Source organism: Salvelinus fontinalis, chromosome 17 (genome assembly GCF_029448725.1).
Source record: "Salvelinus fontinalis isolate EN_2023a chromosome 17, ASM2944872v1, whole genome shotgun sequence".
NCBI classification, from domain to species: Eukaryota; Metazoa; Chordata; class Actinopteri; order Salmoniformes; family Salmonidae; genus Salvelinus; species Salvelinus fontinalis.
In genome coordinates, this window is record NC_074681.1 from 1,531,310 (window position 1) to 1,554,288 (window position 22,979).

The 22,979-nt window shown below is 41.1% G+C and overlaps 1 protein-coding gene across 1 annotated transcript in view; it reads left to right on the top strand.

The window, feature by feature from the left end:
• LOC129813544 (sodium channel protein type 4 subunit alpha-like) overlaps nt 1-22,979 on the top strand; it is a 129,468-nt gene that overhangs the window by 71,199 nt on the left and 35,290 nt on the right. Inside the window, exons 9-16 of the mRNA XM_055865840.1 lie at nt 9,874-10,015; nt 10,157-10,354; nt 12,169-12,348; nt 13,025-13,417; nt 13,585-13,726; nt 14,861-15,099; nt 19,894-20,067; nt 22,483-22,839. Of these exons, the coding sequence (XP_055721815.1) occupies nt 9,874-10,015; nt 10,157-10,354; nt 12,169-12,348; nt 13,025-13,417; nt 13,585-13,726; nt 14,861-15,099; nt 19,894-20,067; nt 22,483-22,839 (1,825 nt within the window). The remainder of the gene's footprint in view (nt 1-9,873; nt 10,016-10,156; nt 10,355-12,168; nt 12,349-13,024; nt 13,418-13,584; nt 13,727-14,860; nt 15,100-19,893; nt 20,068-22,482; nt 22,840-22,979) is intronic.

The window sequence follows — 22,979 nt, forward strand, 5'->3', positions numbered from 1 at the left end:
ATACAGGAAGTACCATACAGGGAGTACCATACAGGGAGTACTATACAGGAAGCACCATACAGGGAGTACCATACAGGAAGTACCATACAGGGAGTACCATACAGGAAGTACCATACAGGGAGTACCATACAGGGAGTACCATACAGGAAGTACCAGACAGGGAGTACCATACAGGAAGTACCATACAGGGAGTACCATACAGGGAGTACCATACAGGGAGTACCATACAGGGAGTACCATACAGGGAGTACCATACAGGGAGTACTATACAGGAAGTACCATACAGGGAGTACCATACAGGAAGTACCATACAGGGAGTACCATACAGGAAGTACCATACAGGGAGTACCATACAGGGAGTACCATACAGGAAGTACCAGACAGGGAGTACCATACAGGAAGTACCATACAGGGAGTACCATACAGGGAGTACCATACAGGGAGTACCATACAGGGAGTACTATACAGGGAGTACCATACAGGAAGTACCATACAGGAAGTACCATACAGGGAGTACCATATGTATGTGAATCCTTGGATTTAATTACAGGTTGATCCTCCTTTGGCAGCAATAAACTCAACCAACCGTTTTCTGTATTTGCGGATCAGAGATGCACAACGGTCAGGAGGAATTTTGGACCATTCCTCTTTACCAAACTGTTTCAGTTCAGCAATATTATTGGGATGTCTGGTGTGAACCGCTCTCGAGGTCATGCCACAGCATTTTAAATAGGGTTGAGGTCAGGACTCTGACTGGGCCCCTCCAGAAGCTATATTTTCTTCTGTTGAAGCCATTCTGTTGTTGATTTCCTTCTGTATTTTGAGGCATTGTCCTGTTGCATCACACAACTTCTGTTGAGCTTCAATTGGCGGACAGATAGCCTTACATTCTCCTGCAAAATGTCTTGATAAACTTGGGAATTCATTTTTCCGTTGATGATAGCAAGCTGTCCAGTCCCTGAGGCATCAAAGCAGCCCCAAACCATGATGCTCCCTCCACCATACTTTACAGTTGGAATGAGGTTTTGATGTTGGTGTGCTGTGCCTTTTTTTCTCCACACATAGTGTTGTTTGTTCCTTCCAAACAACTCAACTTTAGTTTCATCTGTCCACAGAATATTTTGCCAGTAGCGCTGCGGAACATCCAGGTGCACTTTTGCAAACTTCAGACGTGCAGCAATGTTTTTTTGGGACAGCAGTGGCTTTTTCCATGGTGTCCTCCCATGAACACCATTCTTGTTTAGGGTTTTACGTATCGTAGACTCGTCAACAGAGATGTTAGCATGTTCCAGAGATTTCTGTAAGTTTTTAGCTGACACTCTAGGATTCTACTTAACCTCTTTGAGCATTCTGCACTGTGCTCTTGTAGCCACTCCTAGGGAGAGTAGCAACAGTGCTGTACTTTCTCCATTTATTGACAATTTGTCTTACCGTGGACTGATGAACATCAAGTCTTTTACAGATACTTTTGTAACCCATTCCAGCTTTATGCAAGTCAACAATTCTTAATCTTAGGTCTTCTGAGATCTCTTTTGTTCGAGGCATGGTTCACATCAGGCAATGCTTCTTGTGAATAGAAAACTCAAATTTTGTGTGTGTTTTTATAGGGCTGGGCAGCTCTAACCAACATCTCCAATCTCGTCTAATTGATTGGACTCCAGGTTATCTGACTCCTGACACCAATTAGCTTTTGGAAAAGTCATTAGCCTAGGGGTTCACATACTTTTCCCAACCAACACTGTGAATGTTTAAATTATGTATTCAATAAAGACAAGAAAAATACAATAATTTGTGTGTTATTAGTTTAAGCAGACTGTGTTTTTCTATTGTTGTGACTTAGATGAAGATCAGATCAAATTGAATGACAAATTTATGCAGAATTCCAGGTCATTCCAAAGGCTTCACATACTTTTTCTTGCCGCTGTATATAGTCTTTTGAATGTTCATGGAGTCAGTTCAAGATAGGGTCAATGCCGATAGTCCAGGTAACCATTTAATTAACTATTTAGCAGTTTTGGAGCTTGGGGTAGAAGCTGTCTCGGAGCTTGTTGGTTATGCAGCCAGTCAAGATGCTCTCGATGGTGCAGCTGTAGAACTTTTTGAGGATCTGAGGGAGCATGCCAAATATTTTCAGCCTCCTGAGGGGGAAGAGGAGCTGTTGTGCTCTCTTTGTGACTGTGTGGGTGTGTTAAATCAAATCACATTTTATTGGTCACATGGTTAGCAGATGTTATTGCGAGTGTATCGAAATGCTTGTAGTGTAGCGAAATGCTTGTGTGGACCATGTTAAGTCCTTGGGGATGTGGGGACACACACACACACACACACACACACACACACACACACACACACACACACACACACACACACACACACACACACACACACACACACACACACACACACAGCCACACACACACACACACACACACACACACACACACACACACACACACACACACACACACACACACACAGCCACACACACACACACACACACACACACACACACACACACACACACACACACACACACACACACACACACACACACACACACACACACACACACACACACACACACACACACACACACAAAATGGCTGTTGGGACCAACAAAACAATGAGGATGAATTCTCTTTTCTTTCTGCCTCCTTTATTTTGAGATAGAGAGAGAGGGGGGGGGGGGATGAGATAGAGACAGAGAGAGGGGGGGGGGTGAGATAGAGACAGAGAGAGATTGAAATTAGTTGAATTGAGAGAGAGCGAGAGAAAGGTGAGACTGAGGGAGCGAGAGAGACTGAGGGAGCGAGAGAGACTGAGGGAGCGAGAGACAGACAGACAGACAGGCAGACAGAGGTCATAAAACACGTTATTTTTATCAGACAGGCAGATACAGTACTTGTTCATTGAACACAGCTTGTCTGGGATGTGACAATGGTATACTCTAGGAAAATAATCATAAAGAAATAACTGTTTTGGAGACTTTTGTTACATTTGAGCTGAACCTTTAGTGAGGTTATCCATGTAGGCGACACATTACTGTAAGTAGGTCAAAAGCAGTGAGGACATAAAACATAGAGGAAGTTTAATCTTTTGAGTGTATTCCAACAAGTAATCCCTGACTAGGTTTCCAAATTAAAGATTCAAATACATTATGATGACACAAACAAACACACACACACACACGCACACCTAGACACACAAACAGACATGCGCACACACACACACACACACACACACATTTTGTCTATATCATATCGCTTTATGACTATGTTAAGCTACTTTTAGCTACCTCTGTAAGAGTGACCAACCAATGGACTCCATGGAGAACAAGGTTTATGATTTTATGATTTCTGCTGTTTCGAAACAGAAAGGTCGATGTGTGTGAGTTTAGCTACATCTGTTGTTTTGCTTTATCCCCACGCTGAGACTCTAAACATCCTGCTTTATCCCCACGCTGAGACTCTAAACACACTGCTTTACCCCAACGCTGAGACTCTAAACATACTGCTTTACCCCCACGCTGAGACTCTAAACACACTGCTTTACTTCCACGCTGAGACTCTAAACATACTGCTTTACCCCCACGCTGAGACTCTAAACATCCTGCTTTACCCCCACACTGAGACTCTAAACATCCTGCTTTACCCCCACGCTGAGACTCTAAACATCCTGCTTTATCCCCACGCTGAGACTCTAAACATCCTGCTTTATCCCCACGCTGAGACTCTAAACATACTGCTTTACCCCCACGCTGAGACTCTAAACATACTGCTTTACTCCCACGCTGAGACTCTAAACATACTGCTTTACTCCCACGCTGAGACTCTAAACATCCTGCTTTATCCCCACGCTGAGGCTCTAAACACACTGCTTTACTCCCACGCTGAGACTCTAAACATCCTGCTTTACCCCCATGCTGAGACTCTAAACATACTGCTTTATCCCCACGCTGAGACTCTAAACATACTGCTTTACCCCCACGCTGAGACTCTAAACATCCTGCTTTACCCCCACGCTGAGACTCTAAACATACTGCTTTACCCCCACGCTGAGACTCTAAACATCCTGCTTTACCCCCACGCTGAGACTCTAAACATCCTGCTTTACCCCCACGCTGAGACTCTAAACATCCTGCTTTATCCCCACGCTGAGACTCTAAACATACTGCTTTACTCCCACGCTGAGACTCTAAACATACAGCTTTATCCCCACGCTGAGACTCTAAACATACTGCTTTATCCCCACGCTGAGACTCTAAGCATACTGCTTTACTCCCACGCTGAGACTCTAAACATACTGATTTACCCCCACGCTGAGACTCTAAACATACTGCTTTACTCCCACACTGAGACTCTAAACATACTGCTTCACCCCCACGCTGAGACTCTAAACATACTGCTTTTTCCCCACGCTGAGACTCTAAACATACCGCTTTATCCCCACGCTGAGACTCTAAACATCCTTCTTTATCCCCACGCTGAGACTCTAAACATCCTGCTTTATCCCAACGCTGAGACTCTAAACATCCTGCTTTATCCCCACGCTGAGACTCTAAACATACTGCTTTACTCCCACGCTGAGACTCTAAACATACTGCTACTATTGTATGTAGTGTATTACTGTATATATTGTACTACTGCATATAGTGTATTACTGTATGAGGTGTACTACTGTATATAGTGTATTACTGTATGTAGTGTACTACTGTATATAGTGTACTACTGTATTACTGTATGTAGTGTACTACTGTATTACTGTATGTAGTGTACTATTGTATGTAGTGTACTACTGTATATAGGGTACTACTGTATTACTGTATGTAGTGTACTACTGTATTACTGTATGTAGTGTACTACTGTATTACTGTATGTAGTGTACTACTGTATTACTGTATGTAGTGTACTACTGTATGTAGTGTATTACTGTATGTAGTGTACTACTGTATATAGTGTACTACTGTATGTAGTGTACTACTGTATTACTGTATGTAGTGTACTACTGTACTACTGTATGTAGTGTACTACTGTATTACTGTATGTAGTGTACTACTGTATTACTGTATGTAGTGTACTACTGTATTACTGTATGTAGTGTACTACTGTATATAGTGTACTACTGTATTACTGTATGTAGTGTATCACTGTATGTAGTATATTACTGTATGTAGTGTACTACTGTATGTAGTGTACTTCTGTATGTAGTGTACTACTGTAGTGTATTACTGTATGTAGTGTACTACTGTATTACTGTATGTAGTGTACTACTGTATATAGTGTACTACTGTATTACTGTATGTAGTGTATCACTGTATGTAGTATATTACTGTATGTAGTGTAATATTGTATGTAGTGTACTACTGTATGTAGTGTACTACTGTATTACTGTATGTAGTGTACTACTGGATGTAGTGTACTACTGTATTACTGTATGTAGTGTACTACTGTATGTAGTGTACTTCTGTATGTAGTGTACTACTGTAGTGTATTACTGTATGTAGTGTACTACTGTATTACTGTATGTAGTGTACTACTGTATATAGAGTACTACTGTAGTGTACTACTGGATGTAGTGTACTATTGTATGTAGTTTACTACTGTAGTGTACTACTGGATGTAGTGTACTATTGTATGTAGTGTACTACTGTACTGTACTACTGTATGTAGTGTATTACTGTATATAGTGTATTACTGTATGTAGTGTACTACTGTATTACTGTATATAGTGTACTACTGTATGTAGTGTACTACTGTAGTGTACTACTGTATATAGTGTACTACTGTATGTAGTGTACTACTGTAGTGTACTACTGTATATAGTGTGCTACTGTAGTGTATTACTGTATGTAGTGTACTACTGTATTACTGTATGTAGTGTACTACTGTATGTAGTATATTACTGTATGTAGTGTACTATTGTATGTACTGTACTACTGTATGTAGTGTATTACTGTATGTAGTGTACTACTGTATGTAGTGTACTACTGTATATAGTGTATTACTGTATGTAGTGTATCACTGTATGTAGTATATTACTGTATGTAGTGTACTATTGTATGTACTGTACTACTGTATGTAGTGTACTATTGTATGTAGTGTACTACTGTATGTAGTGTACTTCTGTATGTAGTGTACTACTGTAGTGTATTACTGTATGTAGTGTACTACTGTATTACTGTATGTAGTGTACTACTGTATTACTGTATGTAGTGTACTACTGTATGTAGTGTACTACTGTATGTAGTGTACTACTGGATGTAGTGTACTACTGTTGTGTACTACTGTATATAGTGTACTACTGTATGTAGTGTACTACTGTAGTGTACTACTGTATATAGTGTACTACTGTAGTGTACTACTGTATTACTGTATGTAGTGTACTACTGTACTACTGTATATAGTGTACTACTGTAGTGTACTACTGTATGTTGTGTACTACTGTAATACTGTATTTAGTGTACTACTGTATTACTGTATGTAGTATACTACTGTACTACTGTATATAGTGTACTTCTGTATGTAGTGTACTACTGTAGTGTACTACTGTATGTAGTGTACTACTGTAGTGTACTACTGTATATAGTGTACTACTGTAATACTGTATTTAGTGTACTACTGTATTACGGTATGTAGTGTACTACTATAGTGTACTAGTATGTACTAGTATACAGTAGTAGTATGTGGTGTTATATCTGTGTAACTTTTCCCTGTGCTACATTTTGCACCTGTGATTTTTCTGTATTTTTTTTTCTGTTATAAATCATGGGTGAATAACTCCAGGAAGCAGCTGTGTACACCAGGTGAGGTGTTACAGGAACCTCTCGGTTCGCTCTCTCTCTCTTTCTCCTCTCTCTCTTTATCCAGCCTTTTTTCTCTCTTTCTCTCTCTCTTTCTCTCTCTCTCTCTTTCTCCTCTCTCTCTCTATCCAGCCTTTTCTCTCTCTCTCTCTCTTTCTCTCTCTCTTTCTCTCTCTTTTCATGGTTACATTTAATGTGCCCAGGTTCGTCTCTAGCCTTTTCGGGGCCCTTTTAAAGTAAATTTCCTGCCGTTCTACACATTTTGTCATGACTTATGCCATGTTAACGATATCTGAGTGAGAGTGTCTAGCAAAATCAACTGGTGGCCCCCTGGAGGTCAGGGCCCCTGGGCACATGCCCTGCGTGTCGGGTCGGTATTCAGCCGTGATAACTACAAGTTTAGATAACTGGCTAGACTAATTCACCATTCTAAAAATGGTTAGCTGTCATGGTTTATTGAGTGACTGTCAGTGATGACAAAACAAGAGAAAAAACGTCTGATGCACAACCACATTTCAAACGGACACCTATTCTGCTATTCTAAGTTGAGACCCCGACGGAGTTCCATAAAAAAAGGAATAAAATAAAATGAAATAATGCATATTTTTGTGGGGGATTAGAAGTACATTCTGATTACCCGTCCTCCTCTCCTCTCCTCTCCTCTCCTCCTCTCCTCTCCTCTCCTCTCCTCTCCTCTCCTCTCCTCTCCTCTCCTCTCCTCTCCTCTCAGATTGACATGTCAGCCACACACAGCTTGTGTTCTCTCTCTCTCTCTCTCAGCTCTTTCTCGCTCAGCTCTCTCTCTATCTCTCTTTCTCTCGCTCCCCCATTTCTCTTTTTCCCCCGCCCTTCTCTCTCTCCACACTCTCTCCCCCTCTCTCCCTCTGATCTATTTCTCTCACCTCTCTCTCTCCCTCTCTTCACCCTCTTTCCCATCTCTCTCTCTATCTCTCTCTCCTTCTCTTCCCCCTCTTTCCCATCTCTCTCTCTCTCTCTCTCTCTCTCTCTCTCACATTTGCAGTAATGCCGCGTGTAGAGTGAAAGCCATAGGGACATATGTAAACATTTCAAATATTACAGCCCACACAGTAAAAAAGGGGGTGTAAACATTACAGTGTTGACTTATTTTAACCCAGGATGAGTATTTTCAACACTATGAGGAGTCAATGAGCTCTAGTGTCGGAATTAAATCAGAGTGTTACATTTTGCAGTCATTGCAGTGTAAAGTCAACTCAAATTCAGCTGAAACACGTTTATGTGTGAATCAAATCAAATCAAATGTTATTGGTCACATACACATGTTTAGCAGATGTTAATGCGAGTGTAGCGAAATGCTTGTCCTTCTAGTTCCGATCGTCCAGTAATATCTAACAAGTAATCTAACAATTCCACAACCAGAAAGGAATGAATAAGAATATGTACATATAAATATATGGATGAGCGATGGCCTGAAAGGTATAGGCAAGATGCAGTAGATGGTATAGAGTACAGTATATACATGTGAGATGAGTAATGTAGGGTATGTAAACATTATAGAAAGTGGCATTGTTTAAAGTGACTAGTGATACATTTATTACATCCAGTTTTTTATTATTAAAGTGGCTAGAGATTTGAGTCAGTATGTTGGCAGCAGCCACTCAATGTTAGTGATGGCTGTTTAACAGTCTGATGACCTTTAGATAGAAGCTGTTTTTCAGTCTCTCGGTCCCAGCTTTGATGCACCTGTACCTCGCCTTCTGGATGATAGAGGGGTGAACAGGCCGTGGCTCGGGTGGTTGTTGTCCCTGATGATATTTTTGGCCTTCCTGTGACATCGGGTGGTGTAGGTGTCCTGGAGGGCAGGTAGTTTGTCCCCGGTGATGCGTTGTGCAGACCTCACTACCCTCTGGAGAGCCTTACGGTTGTGGGCAGAGCAGTTGCCGTACCAGGCGGTGATACAGCCCGACAGGATGCTCTCGATTGTGCAGCTGTAAAAGTTTGTGTTTTTGGTGACAAGACAAATATCCTCAGCCTCCTGAGGTTGAAGAGGCGCTGTTTCGCCTTCTTCACCACGCTGTCTGTGAGGGTGGACCATTTCAGTTTGTCCGTGATGTGTACGCCGAGGAACTTAAAACTTTCCACCTTCATCACATCACACGTATGTAACACATCAATCAATCAATCAATTTTATTTTATATAGCCCTTCGTACATCAGATAATATCTTGAAGTGCTGTACAGAAACCCAGCCTAAAACCCCAAACAGCTAGAATGCAGGTGTAGAAGCACGGTGGCTAGGAAAAACTCCCTAGAAAGGCCAAAACCTAGGAAGAAACCTAGAGAGGAACCAGGCTATGAGGGGTGGCCAGTCCTCTTCTGGCTGTGCCGGGTGGAGATTATAACAGAACTATGCCAAGATGTTCAAAAAAACACATCACACGTATGTAACATATCACACGTATGTAACATATCACACGTATGTAAGATATCACACGTATGTAACATATCACACGTATGTAACATATCACACGTATGTAACATTTTCCGAATGTACTTGAATACTTGAATACGAATGGAATACGTTCCAAAATGTGGTTCAACAATAACAGTGAAATTTGAGTGGTCAAGACCGAGCGGTACGGACAGTGGACCCATCAATTCAGGTTACAAGTGTGTAGAGGTGATGAATGCAGAATCACAGAATGTCTTCCACTTCTTAGTGTGTTGTTACAGATGATTCTTTCTCTTCATTAAATGGCGGCTGCACAGTGTAACTGTATTGGATGCAGGAAGTATCTTTAGATTAACGTATGTGTGGCGGCAGCCAGGCTTACAGGGTCCTATTGAAGTGATTGTTTGACGACCAGATCAAAACGTAATAACTGGTTGTGTTAATGCCACATTAAAAAGGTTATACATTTTAAAAGTGACACAAAAAAATATTTAAAACGAATAAGGACTGTATGTAATTGTAGTGCGTGCACACATAGGAGATACTGTATCGGAAAGAAATGAAAATGACCCCCCCCCCCCCCCCCCCTGGGTAGAATACTGCTGTGTCATATGTTAACCTTAGCATGATGCTGTGTGTTCCAGGAAGTGTCCTGAGGGATTTGACTGTCTGAGAATAGGAAGGAACCCTAACTATGGTTATACCAGCTTTGACAGCTTTGGCTGGGCTTTCCTGGCGCTGTTCCGGCTGATGACCCAAGACTACTGGGAGAACCTCTATCATCAGGTACACAACCTACAATACTCTGTGTACACTGGTGTGAGCTGGACGCTTCGTGTGTCTTTTAACCTGCTGTATATCTGTCCCTCTCCTCAGACTCTGCGTTCAGTGTGTGTGTTAACCTGCTGTATCTCTGTCTCTCCTCAGACTCTGCGTTCAGCAGGGAAAACCTACATGGTGTTCTTTGTGCTGGTGATCTTCCTGGGTTCCTTCTACCTGGTCAACCTGATCCTGGCTGTGGTTGCCATGGCCTACGAGGAACAGAACCAGGCCACCATCCAGGAGGCCTGGATGAAGGAGAGAGAGTTCCAGCTGGCCATGGAACATGTACGCAGAGAACAGAGGGTAGGTTGGATTTACTTTTCAGACGATAGGTTTGTATTCACACGGTAGGTTCTTATTCAGACGATAGGTTGGTATTCAGACGATAGGTTGGTATTCAGACGATAGGTTGGTATTCAGACGGTAGGTTGGTATTCAGACGATAGGTTTGTATTCAGACGATAGGTTGGTATTCAGACGATAGGTTTGTATTCAGACGATAGGTTGGTATTCAGACGATAGGTTTGTATTCAGACGATAGGTTGGTATTCAGACGATAGGTTGGTATTCAGACGGTAGGTTGGTATTCAGACGATAGGTTTGTATTCAGACGGTAGGTTGGTATTCAGACGATAGGTTTGTATTCAGACGGTAGGTTGGTATTCAGACGATAGGTTTGTATTCAGACGGTAGGTTGGTATTCAGACGATAGATTTGTATTCAGACGATAGGTTTGTATTCAGACGATAGGTTGGTATTCAGACGATAGGTTGGTATTCAGACGATAGGTTGGTATTCAGGCGATAGGTTGGTATTCAGACGATAGGTTTGTATTCAGACGATAGGTTTGTATTCAGACGATAGGTTGGTATTCAGACGATAGGTTGGTATTCAGACGATAGGTTTGTATTCAGACGATAGGTTGGTATTCAGACGATAGGTTTGTATTCAGACGATAGGTTGGTATTCAGACGATAGGTTGGTATTCAGACGATAGGTTGGTATTCAGACGATAGGTTGGTATTCAGACGATAGGTTTTGTATTCAGACGATAGGTTTGTATTCAGACGATAGGTTTGTATTCAGACGATAGGTTTGTATTCAGACGATAGGTTGGTATTCAGACGATAGGTTGGTATTCAGACGATAGGTTTGTATTCAGACGATAGGTTTGTATTCAGACGATAGGTTTGTATTCAGACGATAGGTTTGTATTCAGACGATAGGTTTGTATTCAGACGATAGGTTTGTATTCAGACGATAGGTTGGTATTCAGACGATAGGTTGGTATTCAGACGATAGGTTGGTATTCAGACGATAGGTTGGTATTCAGACGATAGGTTGGTATTCAGACGATAGGTTTGTATTCAGACGATAGGTTGGTATTCAGACGATAGGTTTGTATTCAGACGATAGGTTTGTATTCAGACGATAGGTTTGTATTCAGACGATAGGTTGGTATTCAGACGATAGGTTGGTATTCAGACGATAGGTTGGTATTCAGACGATAGGTTTGTATTCAGACGATAGGTTGGTATTCAGACGGTAGGTTGTAGGTTTTCGGGAAGGCAGACATGTTCTATCCAGATTCAAGTTCAGAAAGTTTTATTGTTCCAACTTTGGGCAATTTGAGTTGCAACTTTATTAGCACTGTACATTTGGGCTGGGGTTCATTCAAATTGAAATCACTGAAGTAAATACATTTCCCTTTCAGTTGAATTAATTAATTATTGAATTAATATTTCAGTTTGCTTCCTGAATTGACTGTCTTCAATTCGAATTGGCCCCAACCCCGGTTTACATTAGAACCATGTACAGTATGTTGTAATATATTCTCTGTATGATGTATGGTTCTGGTTTAAAGTTTATATTAAAACATCTTGTTACTTATTTTGTTTTTCTTTTTTGTTTTTCTTTTGCCAATTCAGGAAATTAAAGTATGTATTACATTTTAGGAATATTGTAATAATGATTGGTGCACTAGTAATTAACATCTGTCTGGAATGTGTGTTAAATTCCTTTAAAGTCAATGGTAAAGCACAAGATACAAGGTTGTTATATATGATCAGTTATAGTTTAAAGTGTAAACTGAACTTGTTTCTCTACTGGTGGGGAAGATGGCAGAAAGAAGAATCCAGCAGGAGACGGACTCGGTCGTGTCTCCAGAGCTGTCCCCGTTTCAACTAAAAGCGGGCAGTAGTTTGAAACGGACGGCCAGTAGAAGATCTCACAGGATGCTGTCCGAGGATCCAGAGGACGAAGCAGATGGGAAGTTTGAGCCACTGGATGAGCGGGTGGTACGACAGACACTTGTTGCATTGCATTGCATTGTGGTCATTTAGCAGACGCTCTTATCCAGAGCGACTTACAGTTAGTGCATTCATCTTTAAGTAGCTTGGTGAGACAAGCACATATCACACCTCACTGAACTGTCAGAGGGATTTGTAGTTAGCAACGTGTCCGTCTTGGAAAGTTTGAATGTTGATTAGAACCTTGTTTAGCATCAGCATGTTCCCGATTAGCCTTTTAACAATCACAATAAGGCAAACTCACCTTATTCACTACCAATGTGTAGCACCCATCAAAGGCCTGCTGCACCACTTGGGGTTCCGAGTGGCGCAGCGGTCTAAGACACTGCAGTCCCTGGTTCGATTTCAGACTGCATCACATCTGGCCGTGATTGGGAGTCCCATAGGGCAGGGCACAATTGTCCCAGTGTCGTCCGGGTTTTGCCGGTGTAGGCCGTCATTGTAAATTTGAATTTATTCTTAACTGACTTGCCTAGTTAAATAAAGGTTAACATTTAAAAAATAATGAATGTCTCTACTTTTTGGGGGAATTGTTCTTCTTCTACAACTAACTCTCTCTTTCTCTCTGTCTCACCTTCTCTGTTTCTCCCTCTCTCTCTGTCCCTCTCTCTCTTTCCCTTTTTCTCTCTTGCACCTTCTCTCTCCCTCTTTATCCTCCCTCCAGTCCCCCCTGCCTCCCACGTCTCCCATGCCCGTCCACCCTCTCCTTGCTGCCATGTCGTCCCACCCTCTCAGCACCCGCCGTGGCAGCCAGGCCAGTATCTTCTCCTTCAGACCCTGTGCCACCTCCGATGCCGACTTCGGGGATGACGAGTACAGTGTTCATGGGGACGTCATGGGGAGGAGCAGGGCAGGCTCCACCATCGGCCCCAACTGGCAACACAAGCACAAAAGGACAGGCAGCGTGAGGAGCCATTGCTCCCAGGTCTTCACCCCCAGTCTCAACATCAACGGACGTCTCAACATCTCCCTGGACCAGAACGGCGTCACCACGGTCGGCCTGCACACCCCCACCTCCCTACCCGCCTGCAGCATGGAGAAGGTCAAAGAAGATAAAGTTTGTGAACTTTTTAAAATGTTGTTTTTTTTCAAGCGAGCCCTGTTGTACTTTTGGAGTCTGTGGTGACAAATATTCTTGTACAAATTTTTATGTAAATATAATGTGATTGATTGATTGTTTGATTGGCCGGTGTTTTGTCAAACTTTGTTTCTCCCGTTCTTCAGGAGCCCACCTGTATAGACGAGTCCAGTGCCAAGCCGGCCCAGCTCTCCCCCGAGGCTGCAGAGCCTCCCCTCCGTAGGAAACGCGGTCTGAGCTCCATTAGCTTCCTCAGCGATGCCATGGATGGTGAGGGTACCTTCAGAGGTCAGAGGTCAATTTACAGAGGCTCTTTTAACGCCCAAATAACTCATTATAACTTCATTCTAAATGTCTAACTAACTCATTATGACTTCATTATAAATGTCTAACTAACTCATTATGACCTCATTCTAAATGTCTAACTAACTCATTATGACTTCATTATAAATGTCTAACTAACTCATTATGACTTCATTCTAAATGTCTAACTAACTCATTATGACTTCATTATAAATGTCTAACTAACTCATTATGACCTCATTCTAAATGTCTAACTAACTCATTATGACTTCATTCTAAATGTCTAACTAACTCATTATGACTTCATTATAAATGTCTAACTAATTCATTATGACCTCATTATAAATGTCTAACTAACTCATTATGACTTCATTATAAATGTCTAAGTAACTCATTATGACTTCATTATAAATGTCTAACTAATTCATTATGACCTCATTATAAATGTCTAACTAACTCATTATGACTTCATTATAATTGTCTAACTAACTCATTATGACCTCATTCTAAATGTCTAACTAACTCATTATGACTTCATTATAAATGTCTAACTAACTCATTATAACTTCATTCTAAATGTCTAAGTAACTCATTATGACTTCATTATAAATGTCTAACTAACTTATATCTAATTTATAATTTACAAGTTAATCTACCACTAGCTCAAAACTAAGGTATAACTAAGTCATAATTAACTGATGGCTAGCTGACTGGACTGTTAAAGCTCTCAACAAGCCAATAAGGATGTAAAAGGAGATAAATGAAAAGCACACAATGTTTCATAACTTTGTAGTTAATAAATTATGACAGATTTATAAAATATCTATAAACTACTTATTAAAAGTTTAGAAATCCTTTATAAATTATTTACAAATGATTTATAAATATAAAGTGTTACCTTTAAAACTGCTTGGGCTTCCACAATCGTTCCCAAAAAGTTCTTAGGTTTTTCCGAAATCTTGGTTGGAGGTTTCCCGGAATTAGGAGGGCATGAGCAAGGAGACAATCCTTAAACCGAGTTTCTTGAAAAACCCAAGGAACTGTGGGAAAGTTAGTGGGATTTTACACAGCCCTCCAACCATTACAACCTAACCTCTGTGTCTGGTCTCTGTCACCCAGAGCTGGAGGAGTCTCGTCAGAAGTGCCCCCCCTGCTGGTACACTTTTGCCAAGGCGTACCTGATCTGGGACAGGTGCCCATGGTGGCTGAAGGTAAAGGAGTATGTGAAGATGATTGTGATGGATCCCTTCCTAGACCTGGCAATAACCATCTGTATCGTCCTCAACACCCTCTTCATGGCCCTGGAACACTACCCCATGACCGACGAGTTCAACAATGTGCTCTCTGTTGGCAACCTGGTAAGGTATTCCAGAATTAAATGACTATTACAATTATTAACAACACTTACAATCTATCTCACAACGATCACAATATTCACTCAACATGGTAAGGCTATTTTTTTGAAAAAAGTTTTTTTTTAATGAAAGGTTCAAATAAACAGTAAATAAGTATAGTTATCACATTACAACTGATAAGATGTTTTTTTAAATGTATTTTTACAATTAATAAACTACTTACCATCTATCCACAATCACATAACAGTTACAGAAATATTAATCACATAACCTACAAGACAAAATGGAAACTAGGGTTGTATAGTCAGACACAATGGAAACTAGGGTTTTATAGTCAGATACAATGGAATCTAGGGTTGTATAGTCAGACAATGGAAACTAGGGTTGTAAAATGAGACACAATGGAAACTAGGGTTGTAAAATGAGACACAATGGAAACTAGGGTTGTAAAATCAGACATAATGGAAACTAGGGTTGTATAATCAGACACAATGGAAGCTAGGGTTGTAAAATCAGACGCAATGGAAACTAGGGTTGTAAAATCAGACACAATGGAAGCTAGTGTTATAAAATCAGACACAATGGAAACTAGGGTTGTAAAATCAGACACAATGGAGGCTACGGTTGTAAAATCAGACACAATGGAAACTAGGGTTGTAGAATGAGACACAATGGAAACAAGGGTTGTAAAATGAGACACAATGGAAACTAGGGTTGTAAAATCAGACACAATGGAAGCTAGTGTTATAAAATCAGACACAATGGAAACTAGGGTTGTAGAATCAGACACAATGGAAACTAGGGTTGTAAAATCAGACACAATGGAAACTATGGTTGTAAAATCAGACACAATGGAGGCTAAGGTTGTAAAATCAGACACAATAGAAACTAGGGTTGTAGAATGAGACACAATGGAAACAAGGGTTGTAAAATGAGACACAATGGAAGCTAGGGTTGTAAAATCAGACACAATGGGAACTAGGGTTGTAAAATCAGACACAATGGAGGCTACGGTTGTAAAATCAGACACAATGGAAACTAGGGTTGTAGAATGAGACACAATGAAAACTAGGGGTGTAGAATGAGACACAATGGAAACTAGGGTTGTAAAATCAGACACAATGGAAACTATGGTTGTAAAATCAGACACAATGGAGGCTAAGGTTGTAAAATCAGACACAATAGAAACTAGGGTTGTAGAATGAGACACAATGGAAACTAGGGTTGTAGAATGAGACACAATGGAAACTAGGGTTCTAAAATCAGACACAATGGAAACTAGGGTTGTAAAATCCCAGAATCAGAAGGGAATAAACAAGGAAATATATTTCCCTCAAATTGGCAACACCAGTCTATTCAATCCAGATCAACACTAGTCTATTCAATCCAACACTAGCCTAATGAACCCAGATCAACACTAGTCTATTGAATCAAGATCAACACCAGTCTATTCAATCCAACACTAGTCTATTGAATCCAGATCAACACTAGTCTATTGAATCCAGATCAACACTAGTCTATTGAATCCAGATCAACACCAGTCTATTGAATTCAGATCAACACTAGTCTATTGAATCCAGATCAACACTAGTCTATTGAATCCAGATCAACACTAGTCTATTGAATCCAGATCAACACTAGTCTATTGAATCCAGATCAACACTAGTCTATTGAATCCAGATCAACACTAGTCTATTGAATCCAGATCAACACTAGTCTATTGAATCCAGATCAACACTAGTCTATTCAATCCAACACTAGTCTATTGAATCCAGATCAACACTAGTCTATTCAATCCAATACTAGTCTATTGAATCCAGATCAACACTAGTCTATTGAATCCAGATCAACACTAGTCTATTCAATCCAACACTAGTCTATTCCATCCAGATCAACACTAGTCTATTTAATCCAACACTAGTCTATTGAATTCAGATCAACATTAGTCTATTCAATCCAGATCAACACTAGTCTATTCAATCCAGATCAACACTAGTCTATTGAATCCAGATCAACACTAGTCTATTCAATCCAACACTAGTCTATTGAATCCAGATCAACACTAGTCTATTGAATCCAGATCAACACTAGTCTATTCAATCCAACACTAGTCTATTGAATCCAGATCAACACTAGTCTATTGAATCCAGATCAACACTAGTCTATTGAATCCAGATCAACACTAGTCTATTGAATCCAGATCAACACTAGTCTATTCAATCCAACACTAGTCTATTGAATCCAGATCAACACTAGTCTATTCAATCCAATACTAGTCTATTGAATCCAGATCAACACTAGTCTATTGAATCCAGTTCAACACTAGTCTATTCAATCCAACACTAGTCTATTCCATCCAGATCAACACTAGTCTATTTAATCCAACACTAGTCTATTGAATTCAGATCAACATTAGTCTATTCAATCCAGATCAACACTAGTCTATTCAATCCAGATCAACACTAGTCTATTGAATCCAGATCAACACTAGTCTATTCAATCCAACACTAGTCTATTGAATCCAGATCAACACTAGTCTATTGAATCCAGATCAACACTAGTCTATTCAATCCAACACTAGTCTATTGAATCCAGATCAACACTAGTCTATTGAATCCAGATCAACACTAGTCTATTCAATCCAACACTAGTCTATTGAATCCAGATCAACACTAGTCTATTGAATCCAACACTAGTCTATTCAATCCAACACTAGTCTATTGAATCCAGATCAACACTAGTCTATTCAATCCAACACTAGTCTATTCAATCCAACACTAGTCTATTGAATCCAGATCAACACTAGTCTATTGAATCCAGATCAACACTAGTCTATTCAATCCAACACTAGTCTATTGAATCCAGATCAACACTAGTCTATTGAATCCAGATCAACACTAGTCTATTCAATCCAGATCAACACTAGTCTATTCAATCCAGATCAACACCAGTCTATTCCATCCAGATCAACACTAGTCTAATCAATCCAACACTAGTCTATTGAATCCAGATCAACACGAGTCTATTCAATCCAGATCAACACTGGTCTATTCAATCCAACACTAGTCTATTCAATCCAATACTAGTCTATTGAATCCAGATCAACACTAGTCTATTGAATCCAGATCAACACTAGTCTATTCCATCCAGATCAACACTAGTCTATTCAATCCAATACTAGTCTATTGAATCCAGATCAACACTAGTCTATTCAATCCAGATCAACACTAGTCTATTCCATCCAGATCAACACTAGTATATTCAATCCAACACTAGTCTATTGAATCCAGATCAACACTAGTCTATTGAATCCAGATCAACACCAGTCTATTGAATCCAACACTAGTCTATTGAATCCAGATCAACACCAGTCTATTGAATCCAACACTAGTCTATTGAATCCAGATCAACACTAGTCTATTGAATCCAGATCAACACTAGTCTATTGAATCCAGATCAACACTAGTCTATTGAATCCAGTACAACACTAGTCTATTGAATCCAGATCAACACCAGTCTATTCAATCCAATACTAGTCTATTGAATCCAGATCAACACTAGTCTATTGAATCCAGATCAACACCAGTCTATTGAATCCAGATCAACACTAGTCTATTGAATCCAGATCAACACTAGTCTATTGAATCCAGATCAACACCAGTCTATTGAATCCAGATCAAAACGTAACAAAGGTTGGAAGGTAGGGAGGAGGATAATAATCTTCTAATACTCATCTCCTTCTTGCTGTTAATCTGAAGCCCTTTAGACCACAGGAGGCAAATGCCTTTCACAGAAAATAGAGAATAACAGTAGTATACAGTAGAAACACAATATTAGCATGACATACGATACGACAAATAGGGTGGAAGTAGGGTGGAAGTTCCTCAAAGTCCAAGGAATTAACAGAATGAGAATGAGTCGTGGCTGATCATGGTTGTACACTGGGTCTGTATTGGTTGTGTAATGGTTGTGTAATGGGGTGGTAGTGTAATCGTTGTGTGATGGTTGTGTAATGTGATGGTTGTGTAATGGGATGGCTGTGTGATGTGATGGTTGTGTGATGTGATGGTTGTGTTATGGTTGTGTATTGGTTGTGTGATGGGATGGTTGTGTGATGGTTGTGCTATGGTTGTGTAATGGGATGGTTGTGTGATGGTTGTGTTATGGTTGTGTATTGTTTGTGTAATGGGATGGTTGTGTGATGGTTGTATAATGGTTGTGTATTGGTGGTGTAATGGGATGTTTGTGTGATGGTTGTGTGATGCTTGTGTAATGTGATGGTTGTGTGATGGTTGTGTAATGTGATGGTTGTGTGATGGTTGTGTAATGGTTGTGTAATGGGATGGTTGTGTGATGGTTGTGTAATGTGATGGTTGTGTGATGGTTGTGTATTGGTTGTGTGATGGTTGTGTATTGGTTGTGTAATGGGATGGTTGTGTGATGGTTGTGTATTGGTTGTGTAATGGGATGGTTGTGTGATGGTTGTGTATTGGTGGTGTAATGGGATGGTTGTGTGATGGTTGTGTGATGGTTGTGTAATGTGATGGTTGTGTGATGGTTGTGTAATGGGATGGTTGTGTGATGGTTGTGTATTGGTTGTGTAATGGGATGGTTGTGTGATGGTTGTATAATGGGTGTGTATTGGTGGTGTAATGGGATGGTTGTGTGATGGTTGTGTAATGTGATGGTTGTGTAATGGTTGTGTATTGGTTGTGTAATGGGATGGTTGTGTGATGGTTGTGTGACGGTTGTGTAACGGTCGTGTATTGGTGGGGTATTATCTGTGTGCTCTCGCAGGTGTTCACGGTGATCTTCACAGCGGAGATGGTGTTCAAGCTGATAGCCATGGATCCGTACTACTACTTCCAGCAGGGCTGGAACATGTTTGATGGCATCATCGTCTGCCTCAGCCTCATGGAGTTGGGCCTGTCCAACGTAGAGGGACTGTCTGTCCTGCGCTCCTTCAGACTGGTATTGTCACTGTCACACAGACATTTCATTTCAATTTGATAACATTTTATTTATGTATTTCCTATATTATATATTTGATTGGCTATGATTGGTTTAAATAACTGTATATATTATTTAACCCAATCAACAACAACAACAAAAATGCTACATCAAAATATTTATGATATAATTATTCCCTCTTGATGATATGTTTGAGGGTGAGAAACTTCAAACATATCACCCCCCCCCTTCAAACATGCCCCCCCCCCCCACACACACACAGTGGCGTAATCTGTTGTGCATTACAATGATTGGGTCACGGTATCAATGCGATTTAGAGAGTGGGGGACACATTTTAGTGGAATCACTTCAATTACGAGCAAAATGAAAATGGATCAGATACGTGTCAAACACAAGGACTCTGATCTAGATGCTGAGACGTGTCAACGACAGGACTCTGATCTAGATACTGAGACGTGTCAACGACAGGACTCTGATCTAGATGCTGAGACACTGTCAACCACAGGACTCTGATCTAGATACTGAGACGTGTCAACCACAGGACTCTGATCTAGATGCTGAGACGTGTCAAACACAGGACTCTGATCTAGATGCTGAGACGTGTCAACCACAGGACTCTGATCTAGATACTGAGACGTGTCAACCACAGGACTCTGATCTAGATGCTGAGACGTGTCAACCACAGGACTCTGATCTAGATGCTGAGACGCTGTCAACCACAGGACTCTGATCTAGATACTGAGACGTGTCAACCACAGGACTCTGATCTAGATGCTGAGACGCTGTCAACCACAGGACTCTGATCTAGATACTGAGACGTGTCAACCACAGGACTCTGATCTAGATGCTGAGACACTGTCAACCACAGCACTCTGATCTAGATACTGAGACGTGTCAACCACAGGACTCTGATCTAGATGCTGAGACGTGTCAAACACAGGACTCTGATCTAGATGCTGAGACGTGTCAACCACAGGACTCTGATCTAGATGCTGAGACGTGTCAAACACAGGACTCTGATCTAGATGCTGAGACGCTGTCAACCACAGGACTCTGATCTAGATACTGAGACGTGTCAACCACAGGACTCTGATCTAGATGCTGAGACGTGTCAACGACAGGACTCTGATCTAGATACTGAGACGCTGTCAACCACAGGACTCTGATCTAGATACTGAGACGTGTCAAACACAGGACTCTGATCTAGATGCTGAGACGCTGTCAACCACAGGACTCTGATCTAGATACTGAGACGTGTCAACCACAGGACTCTGATCTAGATGCTGAGACGTGTCAAACACAGGACTCTGATCTAGATGCTGAGACGTGTCAACCACAGGACTCTGATCTAGATACTGAGACGTGTCAACCACAGGACTCTGATCTAGATGCTGAGACGTGTCAAACACAGGACTCTGATCTAGATGCTGAGACGCTGTCAACCACAGGACTCTGATCTAGATGCTGAGACGTGTCAACGACAGGACTCTGATCTAGATGCTGAGACACTGTCAACCACAGGACTCTGATCTAGATACTGAGACGTGTCAACCACAGGACTCTGATCTAGATGCTGAGACGTGTCAACCACAGGACTCTGTTCTAGATGCTGAGACGCTGTCAACCACAGGACTCTGATCTAGATACTGAGACGTGTCAACCACAGGACTCTGATCTAGATGCTGAGACGTGTCAACGACAGGACTCTGATCTAGATACTGAGACGTGTCAAACACAGGACTCTGATCTAGATGCTGAGACGCTGTCAACCACAGGACTCTGATCTAGATACTGAGACGTGTCAACCACAGGACTCTGATCTAGATGCTGAGACGTGTCAACCACAGGACTCTGATCTAGATGCTGAGACGTGTCAACCACAGGACTCTGATCTAGATGCTGAGACGTGTCAACCACAGGACTCTGATCTAGATACTGAGACGTGTCAAACACAAGACTCTGATCTAGATACTGAGACGTGTCAACGACAGGACTCTGATCTAGATGCTGAGACACTGTCAACCACAGGACTCTGATCTAGATGCTGAGACGTGTCAAACACAAGACTCTGATCTAGATACTGAGACGTGTCAACCACAGGACTCTGATCTAGATGCTGAGACGTGTCAACGACAGGACTCTGATCTAGATGCTGAGACACTGTCAAACACAGGACTCTGATCTAGATGTTGAGACGCTGTTTACTTGGTATAAGCCATACGCACACAGCAATCCAATGATAACGTCACGTGCCATTCCTTTACTGCAAGGGACTACATTGTAATTCACATAATGTAAAAAATATTATAAATGGTAATTTTTAAGCATTATATAATGTAACATAATTAACATAACATAATTTGATCATTTAAATTTTGCTAATTGATTTGTCTCTTTTTTTTGTGTGTCGGTCAGTTGCGAGTGTTCAAGCTAGCGAAGTCATGGCCCACCCTGAACACACTGATCAAGATCATCGGTAACTCCGTGGGCGCTCTGGGAAACCTGACCCTGGTGCTGGCCATTATCGTTTTCATCTTCGCCGTGGTGGGCATGCAACTGTTCGGCAAGAACTACCAGGACTGCGTGTGTAAGATCTCTAAGGATTGTATGTTACCTCGTTGGCACATGAAGGACTTCTTCCACTCGTTCCTCATCGTGTTCCGGGTGCTGTGTGGCGAGTGGATCGAGACCATGTGGGATTGTATGGAGGTGGCCGGGCAGCCTCTCTGCATTCTGGTCTTCATGCTGGTGATGGTCATAGGAAACCTGGTGGTGAGTAAATCCCTTTAGAAACCTGAAATGTAGAGATCAGATCTAACAACAACAACAACAAAAGAGTGAAGGTCAGACAAAAAGACACAGGCGATAGAACAGGATTATTATGCATTGGAATTAGTTTAGAGTTTTTTTTT